We start from the raw sequence: 27,455 nt of genomic DNA, 5'->3' as shown, positions 1-27,455 counted from the left end.
GATGTACGTTCCATTGTCCTTGTATGCTGTGTTGATCGAGGTGTGCTCCCCACCCTGTCATGGAAGCATCTGTTGTAATTACGTATTGTGGCACTGGGTCTTGGAAAGGCCGCCCTTTGTTTAAATTTATGTTGTTCCACCACAGAAGCGAGAGGTAAGTTTGGCGGTCTATTAACACCAGATCTAGAAGATGACCCTGTGCTTGAGACCACTGTGATGCTAGGCACTGTTGTAAGGGCCTCATGTGCAGTCTTGCGTTTGGGACAATGGCTATGCATGAAGACATCATGCCTAGGAGTTGTAGTACCATCTTTGCTTGTATCCTTTGTGTTGGATACATGCGTTGTATGATGGTGTTGAAATTTTGAATTCTTTGTGGACTTGGAGTGGCTACTCCTTTTGATGTGTCTATTATGGCTCCTAGGTATTGTTGTACCTTGCGCGGCAGAATTTGGGATTTTGTGAAGTTGACGGTGAACCCTAGTTTGAAGAGGGTTTGTATGATATGATTTGTGTGATTTGAGCACTCTATTAACGAATGGGCCTTGATTAGCCAGTCGTCTAGATATGGGAACACATGTATTTGCTGCCTTCTTATGTGTGCAGCGACTACCGCTAGACATTTGGTAAAGACTCTTGGTGCGGTTGTTAATCCGAAAGGCAGTACCTTGAATTGGTAATGTATTCCCTTGAATACAAACCTTAGGTATTTCCTGTGCGATGGGTGTATTGGTATATGGAAATAAGCATCCTTGAGGTCTAAAGTTGCCATGTAGTCGTGTAGTTTTAGCAATGGCAATACTTCTTGTAGTGTGACCATGTGAAAGTGGTCTGATTTGATGAAAGTGTTCACTACTCTGAGGTCTAGGATTGGTCTCAGCGTTTTGTCCCTCTTTGGTATCAGAAAGTACAGTGAGTAAACTCCTGTGTTTATTTGTGTGTTTGGCACTAATTCGATTGCATTCTTTTGCAACAGTGCCTGTACTTCTATCTCCAGGAGATTGGAATGTTTTGTTAAATTTTGTGCTTTTGGTGGTATGTTTGGAGGGAATTGTAGAAATTCTATGCAATAACCATGTTGGATAATTGCTAGAACCCAAGTGTCTGTAGTGATTTCCTCCCATGCTTTGTAATAATGACTTATTCTTCCCCCCACTGGTGTTGTGTGGAGGGGGTGAGTGACATGTGAGTCACTGTTTAGTAGTAGGGGTTTTGGGGATCTGAAATCTTCCTCTATTCCTAGGGAATTGCCCTCCTCTATATTGTCCCCGAAAACCTCCTCTATACTGTCCCTGGTAACTGGACGGTGTTGCTTGCGAGGTGCTGGCTTGTGTGCTCTGACCCCGAAACCCCCCTCTAAAGGGTGTTTTACGGAATGTGCTGTAATTCCCTCTGCTCTGCGGGGAGTAGAGTGCGCCCATGGCTTTGGCAGTGTCTGTGTCTTTTTTGAGTTTCTCAATCGCTGTGTCCACTTCTGGACCGAACAGTTCTTTTTCGTTAAAAGGCATATTGAGAACTGCTTGTTGAATCTCTGGTTTAAATCCAGACGTTCGGAGCCATGCATGCCTTCTGATAGTTACAGATGTATTAATTGTCCGTGCAGCTGTATCTGCAGCGTCCATGGAGGAGCGGATCTGGTTGTTGGAAATGGTCTGTCCCTCCTCAACCACTTGTTTTGCCCTATTTTGTAAGTCCTTGGGCAGATGTTCAATGAGATGTTGCATCTCGTCCCAATGGGCTCTGTCGTAGCGCGCAAGTAGTGCCTGGGAGTTCGCGATGCGCCACTGGTTTGCAGCTTGTGCTGCGACTCTCTTACCAGCTGCATCAAACTTGCGGCTTTCTTTATCTGGGGGTGGTGCATCTCCAGATGTGTGGGAGTTGGCCCTTTTCCTAGCTGCTCCTACAACGACAGAGTCTGGCGGCAGCTGTGTAGTGATGAAAACCGGGTCTGTAGGAGGCGCCTTATACTTTTTTTTCCACCCTTGGTGTGATTGCCCTACTTTTGACCGGCTCCTTAAAGATTTCTTTTGCGTGCCGGAGCATACCAGGGAGCATAGGCAGGCTTTGGTATGAGCTGTGGGTGGAGGAGAGTGTGTTGAATAAAAAATCATCCTCGACCTGTTCTGAGTGGAGGCTTACGTTGTGAAATTGTGCTGCTCTAGCCACCACTTGAGAATACGCGGTGCTGTCCTCTGGTGGAGATGGCTTCGTAGGGTATGCCTCCGGACTGTTATCTGACACTGGGGCGTCGTATAGGTCCCATGCGTCTTGATCTTGGTCACCCTGGCTCATGGTGGTGTGAGCTGGGGAGTGTGATGGAGTTTGTGCTGGTGAGACGTTAATCACGGGCGGAGGAGAGGGTGGTGGGGTAACTCTTTTCACTACTTTTGGTTGTGGTGTCTGTTCAGTTTGGAACTCCAACCTTCTCTTTCTTCTAATAGGGGAAGGGTGCTTATTTTTCCTGTCCCCTGCTGTATGAAAATACGCTTTTGCGTATGGTCCACATCAGTTGATTGTAGCTCTTCCTCAAACCTATGCTTTTGCATTTGGGAGGTTAGCGAGTGCTCTTCTGTATAAGAGCCTGAAGCTGGGTCGGTTGCAGTTTGTTTCGGAACCGAAACCCTGTCTGCGTCCTTTTTCGGCTCCGAGGTGACTTTTTTCATTTTCGGGGCCGAAACCTGTCGGCGCCGATCTTCTTCGGGGCCGCTGTCTCGGCGTCGAGCCGTGTCTACACCGGCATCTCGGTGTCGATGCTTGTCTCCAGCACTTTCTCGGTCCCGAGAAGGCTGCGTGCCGGTGTCTCGACCGGAGTCGGACGATCACGGCACTGTTTGGGCCTTTTTCGGTGCCGACGGTCGGTCACCGAATTTATGGGTGGAGCCATGGCCTGGTGGCAGTGGCGTCCCCTGGGCCTTGTAAATCTTCTTCTGAGTGGTCTTCGACGTCTTACTCACGGTTTGTGTATCGTCGAATCCTTCGGAGTCCGATTCTTGGATCGAAAAGGTTCCCTCCTCTTCTTGTTCCTCGAACTCTCGGTGGGCTGTCGGCGCGGACGCCATCTGAAGTCTTCTGGCTCGACGGTCTCGGAGTGTCTTTCGGGACCGGAACGCACGACAGGCCTCGCAGGTGTCTTCACTGTGCTCAGGTGACAGGCACAGGTTACAGACCAAGTGTTGGTCTGTATAGGGGTATTTATTGTGGCATTTGGGGCAGAAACGGAACGGGGTTCGTTCCATCGGCGTTCTTCAGCACGCGGTCTGGCCGACCAGGCCCCGATGGGGGATCGAAAAAACTATCCCCGAAGGGCACCGGAGCTCTTCGATCCTTCGACGCGGTGTTGAATCTAACTACGCCGATCCCGAACGCAACAATACCGACGAAAATCTTCAGAAATTAGCTATCTTTCCGTTCCGAAACTCGGAGCGACAGGAACACGTCCGAACCCGATGGCGGAAAAAAAAAACAATTGAAGATGGAGTCGACGCCCATGCGCAATGGAGACAAAAGGAGCAGTCACTCGGTCCCGTGACTCGAAAGACTTCTTCGAAGAAAAACAACTTGTAACACTCCGGCCCAACACCAGATGGCGAGCTATTGCAAAACATGCGTATCTACAGCGACAGATGCCATCGAACATATGCGTCCTGGAGATCTAAGGATGTCATAAAGTCCCCTTGGTTGAGTAGGCGCAGGACGTCTTGAAGGGAGATCATGCGAAAAGATTGCTTCTTGAGGTATTTGTTGAGAGAACGAAGATATAAAATAGGTCTCCAGTCTCCTGTCTTTTTCCTTATAAGGAAGAAGCAGGAGTAAAAACCTGTTCCCCTCTGGCTCCTTGGTATGATCTCTATTGCTCCCTTCTTCATTAAGATAGTAATCTGTGCCAGAAGTTCGTTGAGATGGGCTGGCGGGGGACCTCTTGGTGGTACATGAGGGGGAGGCTGGTTGAATTCTAGTGTATGTCCTCGGTTGACAATATCGAGTACCCATTTGTCTGAAGTAATTTTGGACCACTGGTGGAGGAACTTGGAAATTCTGCCCCCTATTAGAGTGTTGATATAGTGGTTGGGTGCAGGCATCCAATGAATGTCAGTGCTTTCTTGCCGTCTCTTTGGTTTTGTAAGTCGACTTTCCTCTCGCTTGCTGTCTGAAATGCGTGGATGACTGTCGAAAGGAATGTGGTTGTTGCTGGCCAAAGGTGGAACGAAACTGTCCCTGGTAAGAGGAGTATTGACTGTACTGATGTGCGCCGCCTCTATAAGAAAAGGCCCCTCTCCCTCTCCGAAAGGGCTGTCTCTTGTATTGCAATGTTGCCAGAGATCTGGCTGTCTCAGTGTCTGCTTTAATGGATTGCAACGCATCATCCACATGCTTGCCGAACAAGAGTTCACCATCATACGGCATGCCCAGGATCTTTAATTGTACCTCTGGTCTAAAAGAAGTAGCTTTCAGCCACCCTTGATGCCCGAGTACGGCAGCTCCAGCTAACTGGCGGAAACCTGTAGACGAGACGTCTATGGCACAGTCTATGATCTCAGCTGAGATCTTTTCATCCTCCTGTAGAATCTTGCGCGCTTCTGCTCTACTATCTTCAGGTAACACGTCTATAAACTGCGACATATCGGACCACATCTGGCGGTCGTACCTTCCTAGGATTGCTAGGGAATTTGCTGCTCTAACTGTAGTGGCCGCCATCGTTGAGAACTTTTTCCCAATCAAATCCAACCGACGTCCTTCTTGGTCTGGGGGGCAGTCAGAGATGCAGATGGATTCCTGGACCTTCTCTGAGCTGCCTGCGATATGACCGAGTCTGGTTTAGGGTGACTAACCAAACATGTTGGAGAATTGTCCGGTGCTTTATATTTTTTCTCAAGTCTCGGTAAGACTGCGGGTATGGAGGATGGAGTCTGCATGACCTTAAGGCCCTCTTCCCAAATGAAGTCAACAATGGGTATAGCCCTTACTGACTTCCTACAATCCTCCTTGAAGTCATATAGAAAACAGTCTGACTGCTTTGATGTTATTGGCAGTTGGAATCTTTTTGCAGCTCTTTCCATCACATTATGAAAACCACCTGTAGGAAGTTGGCTCTGTATGTGCTATTTCAAAGTAAGGAATAGCATGCACAGAGTCCAAGGGTTCCCCTTAGAGGTAAAATAGTGGAAAAAATAGATAATACTAATGCTCTATTTTGTGGTAGTGTGGTCGAGCAGTAGGCTTATCCAAGGAGTAGTGTTAAGCATTTGTTGTACATACACATAGACAATAAATGAGGTACACACACTCAGAGACAAATCCAGCCAATAGGTTTTTATATAGAAAAATATCTTTTCTTAGTTTATTTTAAGAACCACAGGTTCAAATTCTACATGTAATATCTCATTCGAAAGGTATTGCAGGTAAGTACTTTAGGAACTTCAAATCATCAAAATTGCATGTATACTTTTCAAGTTATTCACAAATAGCTGTTTTAAAAGTGGACACTTAGTGCAATTTTCACAGTTCCTAGGGGAGGTAAGTATTTGTTAGTTTTACCAGGTAAGTAAGGCACTTACAGGGCTTAGTTCTTGGTCCAAGGTAGCCCACCGTTGGGGGTTCAGAGCAACCCCAAAGTCACCACACCAGCAGCTCAGGGCCGGTCAGGTGCAGAGTTCAAAGTGGTGCCCAAAACACATAGGCTAGAATGGAGAGAAGGGGGTGCCCCGGTTCCGGTCTGCTTGCAGGTGAGTACCCGCGTCTTCGGAGGGCAGACCAGGGGGGTTTTGTAGGGCACCGGGGGGGACACAAGTCCACACAGAAATTTCACCCTCAGCAGCGCGGGGGCGGCCGGGTGCAGTGTAGAAACAAGCGTCGGGTTTGTAATGGAAGTCAATGGGAGATCTAGGGATCTCTTCAGCGCTGCAGGCAGGCAAGGGGGGGGTTCCTCGGGGAAACCTCCACTTGGGCAAGGGAGAGGGACTCCTGGGGGTCACTCCTCCAGTGAAAGTCCGGTCCTTCAGGTCCTGGGGGCTGCGGGTGCAGGGTCTCTCCCAGGTGTCGGGACTTTGGTTTCAAAGAGTCGCGGTCAGGGGAAGCCTCGGGATTCCCTCTGCAGGCAGCGCTGTGGGGGCTCAGGGGGGACAGGTTTTTGTACTCACAGTCTTAGAGTAGTCCTGGGGTCCCTCCTGAGGTGTTGGATCGCCACCAACCGAGTCGGGGTCGCCGGGTGCAGTGTTGCAAGTCTCACGCCTTTTGCGGGGAGCTTGCAGGGTTCTTTAAAGCTGCTGGAAACAAAGTTGCAGCTTTTCTTTGGAGCAGGTCCGCTGTCCTCGGGAGTTTCTTGTCTTTTCGAAGCAGGGGCAGTCCTCAGAGGATGTCGAGGTCGCTGGTCCCTTTGGAAGGCGTCGCTGGAGCAGGATCTTTGGAAGGCAGGAGACAGGCCGGTGAGTTTCTGGAGCCAAGGCAGTTGTCGTCTTCTGGTCTTCCTCTGCAGGGGTTTTTCAGCTAGGCAGTCCTTCTTCTTGTAGTTGCAGGAATCTAATTTTTCTAGGGTTCAGGGTAGCCCTTAAATACTAAATTTAAGGGCGTGTTTAGGTCTGGGGGGTTAGTAGCCAATGGCTACTAGCCCTGAGGGTGGGTACACCCTCTTTGTGCCCCCTCCCAAGGGGAGGGGGTCACAATCCTAACCCTATTGGGGGAATCCTCCATCTGCAAGATGGAGGATTTCTAAAAGTCAGAGTCACCTCAGCTCAGGACACCTTAGGGGCTGTCCTGACTGGCCAGTGACTCCTCCTTGTTGCTTTCTTTGTTCCCTCCAGCCTTGCCGCCAAAAGTGGGGGCCGTGGCCGGAGGGGGCGGGCAACTCCACTAAGCTGGAGTGCCCTGCTGGGCTGTGACAAAGGGGTGAGCCTTTGAGGCTCACCGCCAGGTGTTACAGCTCCTGCCTGGGGGAGGTGTTAGCATCTCCACCCAGTGCAGGCTTTGTTACTGGCCTCAGAGTGACAAAGGCACTCTCCCCATGGGGCCAGCAACATGTCTCTAGTGTGGCAGGCTGCTGGAACCAGTCAGCCTACACAGATAGTCGGATAGGTTTCAGGGGGCACCTCTAAGGTGCCCTCTGGGGTGTATTTTACAATAAAATGTACACTGGCATCAGTGTGCATTTATTGTGCTGAGAAGTTTGATACCAAACTTCCCAGTTTTCAGTGTAGCCATTATGGTGCTGTGGAGTTCGTGTTTGACAGACTCCCAGACCATATACTCTTATGGCTACCCTGCACTTACAATGTCTAAGGTTTTGTTTAGACACTGTAGGGGTACCATGCTCATGCACTGGTACCCTCACCTATGGTATAGTGCACCCTGCCTTAGGGCTGTAAGGCCTGCTAGAGGGGTGTCTTACCTATACTGCATAGGCAGTGAGAGGCTGGCATGGCACCCTGAGGGGAGTGCCATGTCGACTTACTCGTTTTGTCCTCACTAGCACACACAAGCTGGCAAGCAGTGTGTCTGTGCTGAGTGAGAGGTCTCCAGGGTGGCATAAGACATGCTGCAGCCCTTAGAGACCTTCCTTGGTATCAGGGCCCTTGGTACTAGAAGTACCAGTTACAAGGGACTTATCTGGATGCCAGGGTCTGCCAATTGTGGATACAAAGTACAGGTTAGGGAAAGAACACTGGTGCTGGGGCCTGGTTAGCAGGCCTCAGCACACTTTCAATTGTAAACATAGCATCAGCAAAGGCAAAAAGTCAGGGGGCAACCATGCCAAGGAGGCATTTCCTTACACAACCCCCCCCCAAACGAAAGAGGATGAGACTAACCTTTCCCAAGAGAGTCTTCATTTTCTAAGTGGAAGAACCTGGAAAGGCCATCTGCATTGGCATGGGCAGTCCCAGGTCTGTGTTCCACTATAAAGTCCATTCCCTGTAGGGAGATGGACCACCTCAACAGTTTAGGATTTTCACCTTTCATTTGCATCAGCCATTTGAGAGGTCTGTGGTCAGTTTGAACTAGGAAGTGAGTCCCAAAGAGGTATGGTCTCAGCTTCTTCAGGGACCAAACCACAGCAAAGGCCTCCCTCTCAATGGCACTCCAACGCTGCTCCCTGGGGAGTAACCTCCTGCTAATGAAAGCAACAGGCTGGTCAAGGCCATCATCATTTGTTTGGGACAAAACTGCCCCTATCCCATGTTCAGAGGCATCAGTCTGCACAATGAACTGCTTAGAATAATCTGGAGCTTTGAGAACTGGTGCTGAGCACATTGCTTGTTTCAGGGTGTCAAAGGCCTGTTGGCAGTCCACAGTCCAGTTCACTTTCTTGGGCATTTTCTTGGAGGTGAGCTCAGTGAGGGCTGTCACAATGGATCCATATCCCTTCACAAACCTCCTGTAGTACCCAGTCAAGCCAAGGAATGCCCTGACTTGAGTCTGGGTTTTTGGAGCTACCCAGTCCAGAATGGTCTGGATCTTGGGTTGGAGTGGCTGAACTTGGCCTCCACCTACAAGGTGGCCCAAGTAAACCACAGTTCCCTGCCCTATCTGGCATTTGGATGCCTTGATAGAGAGGCCTGCAGATTGCAGAGCCTTCAAAACCTTCTTCAGGTGGACCAGGTGATCCTGCCAGGTGGAGCTAAAGACAGCAATATCATCAAGATAAGCTGTGCTAAAGGACTCCAAGCCAGCAAGGACTTGATTCACCAACCTTTGGAAGGTGGCAGGGGCATTCTTTAAACCAAAGGGCATAACAGTAAACTGATAATGCCCATCAGGTGTGGAGAATGCTGTCTTTTCTTTTGCTCCAGGTGCCATTTTTATTTGCCAGTACCCTGCTGTCAAGTCAAAGGTACTTAGAAATTTGGCAGCACCTAACTTATCAATGAGCTCATCAGCTCTTGGAATTGGATGGGCATCTGTCTTGGTGACAGAGTTGAGCCCTCTGTAGTCCACACAAAACCTCATCTCTTTCTTTCCATCTTTGGTGTGAGGTTTGGGGACTAAGACCACTGGGCTAGCCCAGGGGCTGTCAGAGCGCTCAATCACTCCCAATTCCAGCATCTTGTGGACTTCCATCTTGATGCTTTCCTTAACATGGTCAGACTGTCTGAAGATTTTGTTCTTGACAGGCATGCTGTCTCCTGTGTCCACATCATGGGTACACAGGTGTGTCTGACCAGGGGTTAGGGAGAAAAGCTCAGGAAACTGTTGTAGGACTCTCCTACAATCAGCCTGCTGTTGGCCAGAGAGGGTGTCTGAGTAGATCACTCCATCTACTGTGCCATCTTTTGGGTCTGATGACAGAAGATCAGGGAGAGGTTCACTCTCTGCCTCCTGATCCTCATCTGTTACCATCAACAGATTCACATCAGCTCTGTCATGGAAGAGCTTAAGGCGGTTCACATGGATCACCCTCTTGGGGCTCCTGCTTGTGCCCAGGTCCACCAGGTAGGTGACCTGACTCTTCCTTTCTAGTACTGGGTAAGGGCCACTCCATTTGTCCTGGAGTGCCCTGGGAGCCACAGGCTCCAGAACCCAGACTTTCTGCCCTGGTTGGAACTCAACCAGTGCAGCCTTTTGGTCATACCAAAACTTCTGGAGTTGTTGGCTGGCCTCAAGGTTTTTGGTTGCCTTTTCCATGTACTCTGCCATTCTAGAGCGAAGGCCAAGTACATAGTCCACTATGTCTTGTTTAGGCTCATGGAGAGGTCTCTCCCAGCCTTCTTTAACAAGGGCAAGTGGTCCCCTTACAGGATGACCAAACAGAAGTTCAAAGGGTGAGAACCCTACTCCCTTCTGTGGTACCTCCCTGTAAGCGAAAAGCAGACATGGCAGGAGGACATCCCATCTCCTTTTGAGTTTTTCTGGGAGCCCCATGATCATGCCCTTTAATGTCTTGTTGAATCTCTCAACTAAGCCATTAGTTTGTGGATGGTAAGGGGTAGAGAATTTATAAGTCACTCCACACTCATTCCACATGTGCTTTAGGTATGCTGACATGAAGTTGGTACCTCTGTCAGACACCACCTCCTTAGGGAAACCCACTCTGGTAAAGATACCAATGAGGGCCTTGGCTACTGCAGGGGCAGTAGTCGACCTAAGGGGAATAGCTTCAGGATATCTGGTAGCATGATCCACTACTACCAGGATATTGAAAATGTCACTTACCCAGTGTACATCTGTTCGTGGCATCAGTCGCTGAGATTCACATGGTATGCATGAGCTCGCCATCTGGTGTTGGGTCGGAGTGTTACAAGTTGTTTTTCTTCGAAGAAGTGTTTTCGAGTCACGGGACCGAGTGACTCCACCTTCTGTGCTCATTGCGCATGGGCGTCGACTCCATCTTCGATTGTTTTCCCCGCAGAGGGTGAGGTAGGAGTTGTACTATAGTAATAGTGCCCGCGCAATGAAAAATGTAAGTATGTACCTATTAAAGGATTAAGTAATATATATACAAATGTACAAAATTGAAGGTAACTTCTGAACTGCTACAGGCTTCCGGGGAGGTGGGTGGGTCCATGTGAATCTCAGCGACTGATGCCACGAACAGATGTACACTGGGTAAGTGACATTTTCAGTTCGATGGCATCTGTCGCTGTAGATACACATGGTATGCATAGACTAGTAAGCAGTTAGTTCCCCATAAGCGGTGGTTTAGCCTGTAGGAGTAGAAGTTGTCTGAAATAGAGTTCTTAATACAGCTTGACCTACTGTAGCTTGTTGTGCGGATAGCACATCTATACAGTAGTGTTTGGTGAATGTGTGAGGCGTAGACCAAGTGGCTGCCTTACATATTTCTTGCATTGGGATGTTTCCTAAAAAGGCCATTGAAGCACCTTTTTTCCTTGTTGAATGTGCCCTGGGAGTAATGGGCAGTTGTCTTTTTGCTTTAAGGTAGCAGATTTGGATGCATTTAACTATCCATCTGGCTATACCTTGTTTTGATATTGGGTTACCTGCATGAGGTTTTTGGAATGCAATAAATAGCTGTTTAGTTTTTCTGATGTTCTTCGTTCTGTCAATGTAGTACATTAATGCTCTTTTGACATCTAATGTATGTAGTGCTCTTTCAGCCACAGAATCTGGCTGTGGGAAGAATACTGGTAATTCTACCGTTTGATTTAGATGGAATGGAGAAATAACTTTTGGTAAAAATTTTGGATTAGGTCGTAGGACGACCTTATTTTTATGTATTTGTATAAAAGGCTCTTGTGTTGTGAACGCTTGAATTTCACTTACTCTTCTTAGAGATGTAATGGCGATGAGAAAGGCAACTTTCCAGGTGAGGAATTGTATTCCGCAAGAGTGCATGGGTTCGAAGGGTGGGCCCATGAGTCTTGTTAGAACCACGTTTAGGTTCCATGAAGGAACAGGTGGTGTTCTTGGTGGTATAATTCTTTTAAGCCCTTCTATGAATGCTTTGATAACTGGTATCCTATACAAGGAAGTTGAATATGTAGTTTGCAGGTATGCAGATATTGCTGCAAGGTGTATTTTAATAGAAGAGAAGGCTAGCTTTGCTTTTTGTAAATGGAGCAAGTAATCTACTATATGTTTTGGAGTTGCCTCTAGTGGTTGTATCTGATTATGATGGCAGTAACAAACAAATCTTTTCCACTTACTTGCGTAGCAGTGTCTAGTGGATGGCCTTCTGGCCTGCTTTATGACTTCCATACACTCTTGGCTAAGTTGTAAGTGTCCGAATTCTAGGATTTCAGGAGCCAGATTGCTAGATTCAGCGATGCTGGGTCCGGGTGTCTGATCTGTTGGTTGTGTTGCGTTAACAGATCTGGTTTGTTGGGCAGTTTGATGTGTGGTACTACAGACAGATCTAGCAGTGTTGTGTACCAGGGTTGTCTTGCCCACGTTGGTGCTATTAAAATGAGTTTGAGTTTGTTTTGACTCAATTTGTTTACTAGGTAAGGAAGGAGAGGGAGAGGAGGAAAAGCGTAAGCAAATATTCCTGACCAGTTCATCCATAGGGCATTGCCTTGGGATTGCTTGTGTGGGTATCTGGACGCGAAGTTTTGGCATTTTGCGTTCTCTTTTGTTGCAAATAAGTCTATTTGTGGTGTTCCCCAGAGTGTGAAGTAGGTGTTCAGAATTTGTGGGTGGATTTCCCATTGGTGGACTTGCTGGTGATCTCGAGAGAGATTGTCTGCCAGCTGATTCTGGATCCCCGGAATAAACTGTGCTATTAGACCAATTTGATGGTGGATTGCCCACTTCCATATTTTTTGAGCTAACAAGCTTAACTGCGTTGAATGTGTTCCTCCTTGTTTGTTTAGATAATACATCGTTGTCATGTTGTCTGTTTTGACAAGGATGTATTTGTGGGTTATGATTGGTTGGAAAGCTTTTAGTGCTTGAAAAACTGCTAATAATTCTAGATGATTTATATGCAGTTTTGTTTGATGTATGTTCCATTGTCCTCTTATGTTGTGTTGATTGAGATGTGCTCCCCACCCTGTCATGGAAGCATCTGTTGTTATTACGTACTGTGGCACTGGGTCTTGGAAAGGCCGCCCTATGTTTAAATTTATACTGTTCCACCATAGAAGCGATAGGTAAGTTTGGCGGTCTAGCAACACCAGATCTAGAAGGTGACCCTGTGCTTGAGACCACTGTGAGGCTAGGCACTGTTGTAAGGGCCTCATGTGCAGTCTTGCGTTTGGGACAATGGCTATGCATGAGGACATCATGCCTAGGAGCTGTAGTATTGTTCTTGCTTGTATTGTTTGGTTTGGAGACATGTGTTGAATGACCCTGTTGAAATTGTGGATCCTTTGTGGAGTTGGCGTTGCTACTCCTTTTGTCGTGTCTATTATGGCTCCTAGATATTGCTGTACTTTGCTTGGCAGAATGTTTGATTTTGCAAAGTTGACGGTGAACCCTAAATTGTAGAGGGTTTGTATGACTTGATTTGTGTGGTTTGAGCATTGTGTGAGCGAACTGGTTTTGATTAGCCAGTCGTCTAGATACGGGAACACATGTATTTGCTGCCTTCTGATGTGTGCAGCGACTACTGCTAGGCACTTTGTGAATACTCTTGGAGCGGTTGTTAAACCAAAAGGCAATACTTTGAATTGGTAATGTATTCCTTTGAATACAAACCTTAGATATTTCCTGTGTGATTGATGGATTGGTATATGGAAATATGCGTCCTTGAGGTCTAGGGTTGTCATGTAGTCGTGTTTTCTGAGCAATGGTAACACTTCTTGTAGTGTGACCATGTGAAAGTGGTCTGATTTGATGAATGTGTTTACTACCCTGAGGTCTAGAATTGGTCTCAGTGTTTCGTCCTTTTTTGGTATCAAGAAGTACAGTGAATAAACTCCTGTGTTTATTTGTGTGCTTGGTACTAATTCTATTGCATTTTTTTTTGCAGTAGTGCTTGAACTTCTATCTCTAGAAGTTGTGAATGGTATTTTGATAAATTTTGTGATTTTGGTGGTATGTCTGGAGGGAATTGCATGAATTCTATGCAATAACCATGTTGGATAATTGCTAGGACCCATGTATCTGTAGTTATTTTGTCCCATGCTTCGTAATATTGATGTATCCTCCCCCCCACTGGTGTTGTGTGGGAGGGGTGAGTGACGTGTGAGTCACTGCTTGTTGGTAGTGGTTTTGGGGCTTTGAAATCTTCCTCTATTCCTAGGAAATTGCCCCCCTCTATACTGGCCCCGAAAACCTCCTCTGTACTGTCCCTGGTAGGTGGGCGGTGCGGACTGTGAGGTGCTAGCTTGTGTGGCCTGACCCCGAAACCCTCCTCTAAAAGGTGTTTTGCGGAAGGTGTTATAAGATCCTCTGCTCTGCGGGGAGTAGAGTGCGCCCATGGCCTTGGCAGTGTCAGTGTCCTTCTTGAGCTTTTCTATAGCTGTGTCGACCTCCGGACCGAACAGAAGCTTCTCGTTTACTGGCATGTTAAGCACTGCCTGCTGAATTTCTGGCTTGAATCCAGACGTTCTGAGCCATGCGTGCCTACGGATGGTAACCGACGTATTAATGGTTCTTGCGGCCGTGTCTGCTGCATCCATGGAGGAGCGTATTTGATTGTTGGAAATGTTTTGACCCTCCTCAACAACCTGTTTTGCTCTTTTTTGCAGATCTTTTGGGAGATGTTCAATGAGATGCTGCATCTCATCCCAGTGGGCTCTGTCGTATCGCGCTAGCAGCGCTTGTGAATTTGCGATGCGCCACTGGTTTGCTGCTTGGACAGCAACCCTCTTCCCGGCTGCATCGAACTTCCTACTTTCTTTATCTGGGGGAGGTGCATCCCCAGAAGTGTGCGAGTTTGCCCGTTTTCTGGCAGCCCCTACCACCACAGAGTCTGGTGGCAGCTGAGAGGTGATGAAGACAGGGTCCGTAGGAGGCGCCTTATACTTTTTGTCCACCCTAGGCGTCACTGCCCTACTTTTAACTGGCTCCTTGAAAATGTCCTTTGCATGGCGTAGCATGCCTGGGAGCATCGGCAGGCTTTGGTAGGAGCTGTGGGTTGAGGAGAGGGTGTTAAATAAAAAATCATCCTCTACTTGTTCCGAGTGTAGTTCCACATTATGGAATAGAGCTGCTCTAGCCACCACTTGTGAGTAGGCTGTGCTGTCTTCCGGTGGTGATGGCCTAGTTGGGTATGTGTCTGGGCTGTTATCAGACACTGGTGCGTCGTACAAGTCCCACGCATCCTGATCTTGGTTGTCGTGGCTCATGGCGGTGTGAGCTGGCGAATGTGACGGGGTGTAAGTTGGCGAAGCCGGAGTTACAGGTGGAGGCGAGGGAGGAGGTGTTACCTTTTGTGTTGTTTGTTGCTGAGGAGTAAACTGAAGCGTTCTCTTTCGTTTGACAGGTGGAAGGGTACTGATCTTCCCAGTCCCCTGCTGAATAAAGATACGCTTTTGCGTGTGATCCACGTCAGTGGATTGCAGTTCTTGTTCAAATCTATGTTTCTTCATTTGAGAAGACATAGAATGCTCTTCGGTATAGGAGCCAGAAACAGGGTCTGATGTCGCTTTTTTCGGCTCCGAAAGCCCTGTCGATTGTTTTTTCGGCTCCGAGGTAACCTTCCTCTTTTTCTGTGCCGAAAATTCTTGGCCTCTATGGTCTTCGGCGCCACTGTCTCGGCGTCGATCGGTGTCGACACCGAACTCTCGGTGTCGATGCTTCTGTTTAGCACTCTCTCGGTCCCGAGGAGGCTGCGTGCCGGTGTCTCGACCGAAGTCGGACGATCTCGACACTGTATGGGCCTTTTTCGGTGCCGATTGTTGGTCACCGAGAATTTGGGTGGAGCCATGGCCGGTTGGCAGTGGCGTCCCCTGGGCCTTCTTTCCTTTTTTAGGGTTTGATCTCGACGTCTTACTCACAGTTCTTGTAGAGTGTAGCTCGTCGGAGTCTGAATCCTGGATGGAAAAGGATTCCTCCTGTTCTTCTTCTGTCTCGAACTGTCGACGCTCTTTTGGCGTGGACGCCATCTGCAGTCTTCTCGCTCGACGGTCGCGCAGAGTTTTTCGGGACCGGAACGCCCGACAGGCCTCGCAGGATTCTTCACTGTGCTCGGGTGACAGGCACAGATTACAGACCGAGTGCAGGTCCGTATAAGGATATTTGTTGTGGCATTCGGGGCAGAATCGAAACGGGGTCCGATCCATCGGCGTTGTCCTCCACGCGGTCGGGCCGACTAGGCCCCGACGGGGTGCCGAAATCTACCCCGAAGGGCACCGAAGCGCTTCGATGTTCAACGCGTCGTCGTATGTGTCTATCTGTAACCGGATCGCAACGATACCGTCGAAAATCTTCCGTCTTCAGCTATCTTTCCGTTCCGAAACTCGGAGCGACATGAACACGTCCGAACCCGATGGCGGAAAGAAAACAATCGAAGATGGAGTCGACGCCCATGCGCAATGAGCACAGAAGGTGGAGTCACTCGGTCCCGTGACTCGAAAACACTTCTTCGAAGAAAAACAACTTGTAACACTCCGACCCAACACCAGATGGCGAGCTCATGCATACCATGTGTATCTACAGCGACAGATGCCATCGAACACATATTTCCTGAGGCTGTGGGAGGTTCCAGTGGACCAACTATGTCCACACCCACTCTTTCAAAGGGCACCCCCACCACTGGAAGTGGAATGAGGGGGGCCTTTGGATGCCCACCTGTCTTACCACTGGCTTGACAGGTGGGGCAGGAGAGGCAAAACTCCTTAACCATGTTGGACATATTGGGCCAGTAGAAGTGGTTGACTAACCTCTCCCACGTCTTGGTTTGTCCCAAATGTCCAGCAAGGGGAATGTCATGGGCCAATGTTAGGATGAACTCTCTGAACAGCTGAGGCACTACCACTCTCCTAGTGGCACCAGGTTTGGGGTCTCTGGCCTCAGTGTACAGGAGCCCATCTTCCCAATAGACCCTATGTGTTCCATTTTTCTTGCCTTTGGACTCTTCAGCAGCTTGCTGCCTAAGGCCTTCAAGAGAGGGACAGGTTTCTTGTCCCTTACACAGCTCTTCCCTTGAGGGTCCCCCTGGGCCTAAGAGCTCAACCTGATAAGGTTCAAGCTCCAAAGGCTCAGTTCCCTCAGAGGGCAGAACTTCTTCCTGAGAAGAGAGGTTCCCTTTCTTTTGCTGTGTTGCAGTTGGTTTCCCAACTGACTTTCCTGTTCTCTTGGTAGGCTGGGCCATTTTTCCAGACTCCAGCTCTACTTTTTCACCCTGTGCCTTGCATTGTGCTCTTGTTTTCACACACACCAGTTCAGGGATACCCAGCATTGCTGCATGGGTTTTTAGCTCTACCTCAGCCCATGCTGAGGACTCCAGGTCATTTCCAAGCAGACAGTCCACTGGGATATTTGAGGAGACCACCACCTGTTTCAGGCCATTGACCCCTCCCCATTCTAAAGTAACCATTGCCATGGGATGTACTTTTCTCTGATTGTCAGCGTTGGTGACTGTGTAAGTTTTTCCAGTCAGGTATTGGCCAGGGGAAACCAGTTTCTCTGTCACCATGGTGACACTGGCACCTGTATCCCTCAGGCCCTCTATTCTAGTCCCATTAATTAAGAGTTGCTGTCTGTATTTTTGCATGTTAGGCGGCCAGACAGCTAGTGTGGCTAAATCCACCCCACCCTCAGAAACTAGAGTAGCTTCAGTGTGGACCCTGATTTGCTCTGGGCACACTGTTGATCCCACTTGGAGACTAGCCATACCAGTGTTACCTGGATGGGAGTTTGGAGTGGAACCTTTCTTGGGACAGGCCTTGTCTCCAGTTTGGTGTCCATGCTGTTTACAGCTATGACACCAGGCCTTTTTGGGATCAAAGTTTTTACCCTTGTACCCATTGTTTTGTGAAGAGGCTCTGGGCCCACCCTCCTGTGCAGGTTTTTGGGGGCCTGTAGAAGACTCTTTACTATTTTTAGTTTTGGTTGTCTCATCACCCTTCTGCTGGGGAGTCTTTGTGACCCCTTTCTTTTGGTCACCCCCTGTTGAAGTCTTGGACACCCTTGTCTTGACCCAATGGTCCGCCTTCTTTCCCAATTCTTGGGGAGAAATTGGTCCTAGGTCTACCAGATGCTGATGCAGTTTATCATTGAAACAATTACTTAACAGGTGTTCTTTCACAAATAAATTGTACAGCCCATCATAATTACTTACACCACTGCCTTGAATCCAACCATCTAGTGTTTTCACTGAGTAGTCAACAAAGTCAACCCAGGTCTGGCTCGAGGATTTTTGAGCCCCCCTGAACCTAATCCTGTACTCCTCAGTGGAGAATCCAAAGCCCTCAATCAGGGTACCCTTCATGAGGTCATAAGATTCTGCATCTTGTCCAGAGAGTGTGAGGAGTCTATCCCTACACTTTCCTGTGAACATTTCCCAAAGGAGAGCACCCCAGTGAGATCTGTTCACTTTTCTGGTTACACAAGCCCTCTCAAAAGCTGTGAACCATTTGGTGATGTCATCACCATCTTCATATTTAGTTACAATCCCTTTGGGGATTTTCAACATGTCAGGAGAATCTCTGACCCTATTTATGTTGCTGCCACCATTGATGGGTCCTAGGCCCATCTCTTGTCTTTCCCTCTCTATGGCTAGGATCTGTCTTTCCAAAGCCAATCTTTTGGCCATCCTGGCTAACTGGATGTCCTCTTCACTGGAGTTATCCTCAGTGATTTCAGAGTTGTTGGTCCCTCCTGTGAGGGAACCAGCATCTCTGACTATTATTTGTGGAGTCAGGGCTTGAGAAGCCCTGCTCTCCCTAAGTAGGACTGGAGGGGGGGAATTTCCCTCCAAGTCACTATCTTCATCCTCTGAGTTGCCATCCTCAGAGGGGTTGGCCTTTTCAAACTCTGCCAAAAGCTCCTGGAGCTGTACTTTGGTAGGTTTGGGGCCCATTGCTATTTTCTTTAGTTTACAGAGTGACCTTAGCTCTCTCATCTGTAGATGGAGGTAAGGTGTGGTGTCGAGTTCCACCACATTCACATCTGTGCTAGACATTATGCTTCTAAAAGTTGGAATACTTTTTAAGAAACTAAAACTGGTTCTAGAATCTAATTCAAACTTTTACCAAACTTTTAAACTCTAAAAGAAATGCTAAACAGGATCTAACACAAGGCCCTAGCAGGTCTTTTAAGAATTTAGAAAACTTTTCAAATTGCAAAAATCAATTTCTAATGACAATTTTGGAATTTGTCGTGTGATCAGGTATTGGCTGAGTAGTCCAGCAAATGCAAAGTCTTGTACCCCACCGCTGATCCACCAATGTAGGAAGTTGGCTCTGTATGTGCTATTTCAAAGTAAGGAATAGCATGCACAGAGTCCAAGGGTTCCCCTTAGAGGTAAAATAGTGGAAAAAATAGATAATACTAATGCTCTATTTTGTGGTAGTGTGGTCGAGCAGTAGGCTTATCCAAGGAGTAGTGTTAAGCATTTGTTGTACATACACATAGACAATAAATGAGGTACACACACTCAGAGACAAATCCAGCCAATAGGTTTTTATATAGAAAAATATCTTTTCTTAGTTTATTTTAAGAACCACAGGTTCAAATTCTACATGTAATATCTCATTCGAAAGGTATTGCAGGTAAGTACTTTAGGAACTTCAAATCATCAAAATTGCATGTATACTTTTCAAGTTATTCACAAATAGCTGTTTTAAAAGTGGACACTTAGTGCAATTTTCACAGTTCCTAGGGGAGGTAAGTATTTGTTAGTTTTACCAGGTAAGTAAGGCACTTACAGGGCTTAGTTCTTGGTCCAAGGTAGCCCACCGTTGGGGGTTCAGAGCAACCCCAAAGTCACCACACCAGCAGCTCAGGGCCGGTCAGGTGCAGAGTTCAAAGTGGTGCCCAAAACACATAGGCTAGAATGGAGAGAAGGGGGTGCCCCGGTTCCGGTCTGCTTGCAGGTGAGTACCCGCGTCTTCGGAGGGCAGACCAGGGGGGTTTTGTAGGGCACCGGGGGGGACACAAGTCCACACAGAAATTTCACCCTCAGCAGCGCGGGGGCGGCCGGGTGCAGTGTAGAAACAAGCGTCGGGTTTGTAATGGAAGTCAATGGGAGATCTAGGGATCTCTTCAGCGCTGCAGGCAGGCAAGGGGGGGGTTCCTCGGGGAAACCTCCACTTGGGCAAGGGAGAGGGACTCCTGGGGGTCACTCCTCCAGTGAAAGTCCGGTCCTTCAGGTCCTGGGGGCTGCGGGTGCAGGGTCTCTCCCAGGTGTCGGGACTTTGGTTTCAAAGAGTCGCGGTCAGGGGAAGCCTCGGGATTCCCTCTGCAGGCGGCGCTGTGGGGGCTCAGGGGGGACAGGTTTTTGTACTCACAGTCTTAGAGTAGTCCTGGGGTCCCTCCTGAGGTGTTGGATCGCCACCAACCGAGTCGGGGTCGCCGGGTGCAGTGTTGCAAGTCTCACGCCTTTTGCGGGGAGCTTGCAGGGTTCTTTAAAGCTGCTGGAAACAAAGTTGCAGCTTTTCTTTGGAGCAGGTCCGCTGTCCTCGGGAGTTTCTTGTCTTTTCGAAGCAGGGGCAGTCCTCAGAGGATGTCGAGGTCGCTGGTCCCTTTGGAAGGCGTCGCTGGAGCAGGATCTTTGGAAGGCAGGAGACAGGCCGGTGAGTTTCTGGAGCCAAGGCAGTTGTCGTCTTCTGGTCTTCCTCTGCAGGGGTTTTTCAGCTAGGCAGTCCTTCTTCTTGTAGTTGCAGGAATCTAATTTTTCTAGGGTTCAGGGTAGCCCTTAAATACTAAATTTAAGGGCGTGTTTAGGTCTGGGGGGTTAGTAGCCAATGGCTACTAGCCCTGAGGGTGGGTACACCCTCTTTGTGCCCCCTCCCAAGGGGAGGGGGTCACAATCCTAACCCTATTGGGGGAATCCTCCATCTGCAAGATGGAGGATTTCTAAAAGTCAGAGTCACCTCAGCTCAGGACACCTTAGGGGCTGTCCTGACTGGCCAGTGACTCCTCCTTGTTGCTTTCTTTGTTCCCTCCAGCCTTGCCGCCAAAAGTGGGGGCCGTGGCCGGAGGGGGCGGGCAACTCCACTAAGCTGGAGTGCCCTGCTGGGCTGTGACAAAGGGGTGAGCCTTTGAGGCTCACCGCCAGGTGTTACAGCTCCTGCCTGGGGGAGGTGTTAGCATCTCCACCCAGTGCAGGCTTTGTTACTGGCCTCAGAGTGACAAAGGCACTCTCCCCATGGGGCCAGCAACATGTCTCTAGTGTGGCAGGCTGCTGGAACCAGTCAGCCTACACAGATAGTCGGATAGGTTTCAGGGGGCACCTCTAAGGTGCCCTCTGGGGTGTATTTTACAATAAAATGTACACTGGCATCAGTGTGCATTTATTGTGCTGAGAAGTTTGATACCAAACTTCCCAGTTTTCAGTGTAGCCATTATGGTGCTGTGGAGTTCGTGTTTGACAGACTCCCAGACCATATACTCTTATGGCTACCCTGCACTTACAATGTCTAAGGTTTTGTTTAGACACTGTAGGGGTACCATGCTCATGCACTGGTACCCTCACCTATGGTATAGTGCACCCTGCCTTAGGGCTGTAAGGCCTGCTAGAGGGGTGTCTTACCTATACTGCATAGGCAGTGAGAGGCTGGCATGGCACCCTGAGGGGAGTGCCATGTCGACTTACTCGTTTTGTCCTCACTAGCACACACAAGCTGGCAAGCAGTGTGTCTGTGCTGAGTGAGAGGTCTCCAGGGTGGCATAAGACATGCTGCAGCCCTTAGAGACCTTCCTTGGTATCAGGGCCCTTGGTACTAGAAGTACCAGTTACAAGGGACTTATCTGGATGCCAGGGTCTGCCAATTGTGGATACAAAAGTACAGGTTAGGGAAAGAACACTGGTGCTGGGGCCTGGTTAGCAGGCCTCAGCACACTTTCAATTGTAAACATAGCATCAGCAAAGGCAAAAAGTCAGGGGGCAACCATGCCAAGGAGGCATTTCCTTACACCACCAATATCCTGCGGTGGAGAGTCTACTGGCAGAGGCGTAGAAGAAGATGGTGTTTGAATTTGATATTCATCCCATTCTGGAATGATTGAGTCAGTGTCCTGAATTTCACCTTCTTCCTGCTCGTCCTCAGGTGAAGGTGGAGCAATATCCTGTCCAGATGAAGGAGCTGGGGTAGGATCAGGAAATTCAGATGGTCGAGCAGGGGTGGACACTGGTGTATGCGGAGGTTGCACCAGGGTAGAGGAGCCAGGTGGAGGAAATCTAGAATAATAGTCCTGCATCATCTGCTGTAGGTTAGCTATCAACGAGACAGGCATCTGAACCGTCTGCTCCTGCTGCTCTTGAGGCTGCAGGTGACTCTGTCTCTGCTGATCTGACTAAGGCTGGTCACTTTCTTCTTCATCCTCCTCCTGACACTTAATCCGTAGTTCAGAGGGGCTACGTGCCACCGGGAAGAAACCATCATCCGAATATATATCATCTTCTTCCTCCTCGTGAGCAAAGAGATGTTGCGGAGGTACTGGTGTGACTTTACTGGGTGATGTATGTGATGGAAGTAGGAGAGAAGACTTGCTCTTTATTGGTAGAATTCTCTGAGGCAGGTAAGGAGACGCTCCAAAATGCTTGGGTATCGGATCAGGGTATTGAGCCGTCGTCGGTGCGTCCGTCGATGGTGTTCTTGTCGACGGTGTAGGCGTCGACGGAGCCGTTATCGGTGATGCGAGCGTCGACGAAGTTGCCGTCAACGGTGCTAATGTCGACAAGGTTTCCATCGACGGGGCTGCTGCAACAGGGTTGCCGTCAACGAGTGTTTCGCCGTCGCTGCTTTCGTCGGTGAGATCGTCGACGAAGAACCTCTGAATTTACCCGTCGATGAATGCGTCGACGGTAGAGATTTCATCTTCTTACTCGTTGGCGGTTTCTTTGTAATCTTCAAGGTGTGAGCCGACGATGGACCGTATTTCAAGCTCACCGACGTTATAGTCGTAGATGACAGTGGAGACGAGGTAACAATCATTGGCGACGATGGAGCCGTAAACGTGGCCGTCGCTGTTGTCGATGAAGGAAGGCCTGTCGTCGACGGTGTGGATCTCCTGGACGTCGACGGTGGCAGGGAACTCGAAGGTCTTTTGAGCTTCTTTGAGGAGGAAGCAGGTGTAGATGGCTCTGAGCGAACCTTACCACCAATTTCTCTGGATGTTGAAGCTTGTTCCTCAGGCCTGTCCTTAAATGCATGCAGCTTCTTGGCTGACTTACTGCTCTTGGGGGAGCTCTCCACAGACCTCTTCCTCTTCTTTGAGGCCACTGATGTGTCGCTGTCCTCCTCCTCAGAAAGAGCTTCTCTGGCCTTTCTTTTCTGAAGCCAAAGTAAGAGCCTGGCTTCTCTGTCTCTCAGAGTCTTGTTGGGAAAGGTCCTGCAGATCTTACAGTCTTTGACCTTATGCTCTGGATGGAGACAGTATATGCATTCCTTATGAGGGTCCTCACAGTGAAGCCTTAACTTTCCACAGGTCCCACAAGGTCTAAACAAACCTTTTCTTGCTGTAGACATGATGGAAAAAATACTACAGTAAGAACAAAAGTGAAAATTGAAGAATATCTCTTGAAGAGAAAGAAAACTGAGCAGAGCTCAGGGAGACTCCCTTACACACGACGTGCAGTAGAAAATCTGAGAGACTGAGCCTCTGTGCTGAGGATTCTAAAGGGGTGGTCTCGCCTGATTGGCTGAAGTTTGGGCTTTTTCTAATGAGGCTGATAGTTATAGAATTGAATGTGTTTTTTCCTATTGACTTCAATGGAAAAAAAACAAAACATTTTTCTCTATTTATTGCTTTCTATGTACCGTGGGACTCCCACTTCGACGACGGGGAATGATTCAAGCATGTGAATCTATGAAAGATACCCCAATACTGGAGAATTGCATTTAGCCAAACACTAGCCACTTTCAGATATTAACTGAGTGGGAGGCGTTTTGAGGCCCAATCAATATGCTTTACTGCCATCAACCTTATGTGCAAGGTGCTAGTAGAAAGCAAGCCATCCAACAAAAAAAAACATTGCATTCTTTCACACGACTACTAAATTTCAAAGTGAATTACCAAATACACTGATATTCATTTAAGCATACTTAATTTATCTTCCCAGGCAGACAGTTGATCAGAGAACATACACACTTGTTACAGTAAATCACACCAAACATTTCTTTATAATGATGGTGAGGATCAGAGGCTTAGATGATTTTCCCACTCCAAGGCCGTACAGGCTCCACTAAGCAATTTTGATTCAAAGACAAATGCAAGCACGACGAGTGCCAATACAGACCCACACTTGTGCCTGTTAAGTAAAACATGTCCAAACACTCTGGAAAAAGACAAACAATGAATCAAACAATTACTATGGTATTAAGGTTGTTGAAACATAGCAGAAAACATATTAACACAATAAACGTTAAAACAACTACAAAGGAAAACATTTCAACTTAAGTACTTACATCAGCTGCTGGGCAGCAAACAAAAAGAGGTGGCATTATGGTGTGTCATACACCAGTGACTGAAGGTATCCTGATTGGTGGATAGGGCCATGATGACCGCATGTTCACGGGAAACAGTTTATTACACTGTAATGTGTTCACTGGCTGTTGTGATTTCAATAGTGAAGACTGAGAAGCATAATCCCCTCTGTTGAAAAATCATGACATGTTAGCTAGAAAAATTATTTGCGTATCTGTGGGACACAATCAGCACTGTTGAATACTGATGACGTATTAATATTTACTTAATTTCCAAGTTGTAGCTTTCACACCCAAGATTTGTAATCTTGCTATGTGCTTTGCAGAAACCAAAATTAATAGTTGCACAAGGATTGTAATCCCGACTTCACAAATGCCCAATGTTAATTTTCTCAGTTTGCTCAAAAAGGCACAGTATTTAGCTTAAGAGAAATGCATTGTGACAGTCCCCACTAATCTTGAAGTTGTACTAGTTGAAAAAACAACAGACCTAAACTAGGACTGCTTGGGTCTTCAAAAGTCTCCTTCTATGGGGTGACGCTTTATAGAGTACACCACTTCTTTAAGTTCCTGCTAGGAGTAGAAAAATAAGACACCTCCTGCAACACCCATCTGGAACACGACTTGCACTTTTGGCCTTGTTACTCATTAAATACAAATTACTGCTTTTTTCACTGAGTGACTGGTGTCATTTTGCTTCCTCGAAGGATAAGTCTTACTCTACTTTCCTTGTGTTTTCCCTATTGAGATAAAGGGGAAAACAACCAAGGACAAAAAACAAGCAAAAAAAATCCCAACCCAGGTGCAACTATCAAAGAAGCCAGACATTAAATGTGAGAGGTCACGTAATTAGCAATCTCAGAGAGAACAATCTAAATACAAATATCGCAAGGTAAAAAAAAGATGCTAGAAACTCGTGGCTTTACCAGAAGGGAAGAAAAACAGGTACCTACTTCAAGCGTCAATAAAAAGGCTCCAAATGGCCCTTCCTTGTCATTTGGTGAAGTTCAAACAATACCACGAGGCTGTGAACAGAAAACACTGAACAAAATGTAACCCCACCACACTTCTCCCCCAACTCAATCTATCCCCATGGAGAAACATTCACAACCAACTTCCCGCTTAACACAGGCTGGCAATTGTTATTCCATCCCTGAAATGAGGTACTTATCTGGGCACATGTTGCACGCCGACTCACTGCCACCACTGAAAAACCTTTCAGACCAATACCAGTTACTCTCCGTACAGCTGTGGGACGAGTAGCCCATACAAATGGTTTGTCTCTCAACTACACATCAAAAGTGCATGGATGCAATTCTTAAAGAGGCTTGAGTGTTCTATGGAGTATCAGTGTGCCACACTATTACGAAGCATTCACAAGGTGGGCTACTTCACGCTTCTGTATGGAATATAAAAAAGCACAAACACACAACGCAAAAGTGCATTTAATCAACCCAACCCATCTGCTTTACTACCCTCAACTTTATTTGCAGGGTGACAGAAAGCAAGCCACACAGTTAAGCCACTAAAAATGGAACACTACAATACCGACTATTAATAGTTACCTCTTCTCCTATGACTGCTGCTTTCATATCCTAGATTTGGAATCGTGGAGTGTGCTTTGCAGAAGCCAAAAGGTACCCAATCCTGTCGGAAGCAAAGAGTTGCACACAGATTCTAATCCATTCGCAGTAGTTACTCTCAACCACTTTTGTGAGCGTATCCATTCAAACGATAGATCGCGTAAGTGTTCTCAACTCATAACGCTGAAAGTGTGTCGACTTTGATGCACTCATCACTTTCTTTTCATCGTTTTAACTTGTGTGATCGTGACCAGGCACACGTATTTCTTTCTGATCATGTCATACAGCTTATACAGTCACACCACTGTTAGCTGGAAATGTAAACCACTGCATCTTTTCAACTGAGTGATATCTGATTTTAATTTGGGCTCACATTTATCCAGAATTCCATTGTGTTGCAAAAGTATCTTCCATAACAAACAGTTGCCGCTTTGTGGTCTTGTTTGGCGCTTCGACGTCTGCTCTGAAAAATGTCTCAACAAAAGAAAGTTTTGGCCGCCCATCCCCTTACTATAGAAGAGCAAAACCCTCCCAGACTTCACAAATGCTTCATGTTAATTTTCTCAGCTTGCTTATGAAGGCACAGTATTTAGCTTAAGAGAAATGCATTGTCACAGTCCCCATCAATCTTGCAAATGATCGAGTTGAAAAAACAACAGACCTGAACTAGGACTGCTTGGGTCTTCTAAAGTCTCCTTCTATGGGGTGACGCTTTATAGAGTACACCACTTCTTTAAGTTCCTGCTAGGAGTAGAAAAATAAGACACCTCCTGCAACACCCATCTGGAACACGACTTGCACTTTTGGCCTTGTTACTCATTAAATGCAAGATCCCTCAAAAAGTAAATGCAATCAGAAATCTTATGTGCCACCTACTTGCATTACTGCTTTTTTCACTGACTGACTGGTGTCATTTTGCTTCCTCGTAAGCATCATTCTTATCTCCATGTAAAGCAATAAATTCAACCTGTGAAGGACAAGTCTTACTCTACTTTCCTTGTGTTTTCCCTATTGAGATAAAGGGGAAAACAACCAAGGACAAAAAACAAGCAAAAAAAATCCCAACCCAGGTGCAACTATCAAAGAAGCCAGACATTAAATGTGAGAGGTCACGTAATTAGCCTTGTCATTTGGTGAAGTTCAAACAATACCACGAGGCTGTGAACAGAAATGAAAATGTCACTTACCCAGTGTACATCTGTTCGTGGCATCAGTCGCTGAGATTCACATGGTCTGCATAGCTCGCCATCTGGTGTCTGGTGTTGGGTCGGAGTGTTACAAGTTGTTTTTCTTCGAAGAAGTGTTTTCGAGTCACTGGACCGAGTGACTCCTCCTTCTGTGCTCATTGCGCATGGGCGTCGACTCCATCTTCGATTGTTTTCCCCGCAGAGGGTGAGGTAGGAGTTGTACTATAGTAATAGTGCCCGCGCAATGAAATGTGTAAGTATGTACCTATTAAAGGTTTAAAGGTTTAAATAATATATATACAAATGTACAAAATTGAAGGTAACTTCTGAACTGCTACAGGCTTCCGGGGAGGTGGGTGGGCCCATGTGAATCTCAGCGACTGATGCCACGAACAGATGTACACTGGGTAAGTGACATTTTCAGTTCGATGGCATCTGTCGCTGTAGATACACATGGTCTGCATAGACTAGTAAGCAGTTATTTCCCCATAAGCGGTGGTTTAGCCTGTAGGAGTAGAAGTTGTCTGAAATAGAGTTCTTAATACAGCTTGACCTACTGCAGCTTGTTGTGCGGATAGCACATCTATACAGTAGTGTTTGGTGAATGTGTGAGGCGTAGACCATGTGGCTGCCTTACATATTTCATGCATTGGGATGTTTCCTAAAAAGGCCATTGAAGCACCTTTTTTCCTTGTTGAATGTGCCCTGGGAGTAATGGGCAGTTGTCTTTTTGCTTTAAGGTAGCAGATTTGGATGCA

The 27,455-nt window shown here is 47.4% G+C and overlaps 2 protein-coding genes across 2 annotated transcripts in view; both read right to left on the bottom strand.

Annotated features, from left to right (window-relative positions):
* LOC138262248 (uncharacterized) overlaps positions 1 to 26,813 on the bottom strand; it is a 51,685-nt gene extending 24,872 nt beyond the window's left edge. The window contains exon 1 of the mRNA XM_069212112.1: positions 23,910 to 26,813. The gene's annotated coding sequence lies outside the window, so the exon portion shown is untranslated. The remainder of the gene's footprint in view (positions 1 to 23,909) is intronic.
* On the bottom strand, positions 319 to 23,897 carry LOC138262249 (uncharacterized). Its single transcript, XM_069212114.1, has 2 exons — positions 21,420 to 23,897; positions 319 to 5,074 (listed from the first exon to the last, which is right to left on the bottom strand). Exon 2 carries the CDS (start codon positions 2,109 to 2,111, stop codon positions 1,191 to 1,193), a length of 921 nt encoding a protein of 306 aa, XP_069068215.1. The 5' UTR covers positions 2,112 to 5,074; positions 21,420 to 23,897; the 3' UTR covers positions 319 to 1,190.
* Positions 26,814 to 27,455: the final 642 nt, after the last annotated feature.

This window comes from Pleurodeles waltl, chromosome 10 (assembly GCF_031143425.1).
Source record: "Pleurodeles waltl isolate 20211129_DDA chromosome 10, aPleWal1.hap1.20221129, whole genome shotgun sequence".
Taxonomy (NCBI): domain Eukaryota; kingdom Metazoa; phylum Chordata; class Amphibia; order Caudata; family Salamandridae; genus Pleurodeles; species Pleurodeles waltl.
This window is presented reverse-complemented; position numbering and strand designations above follow the sequence as displayed.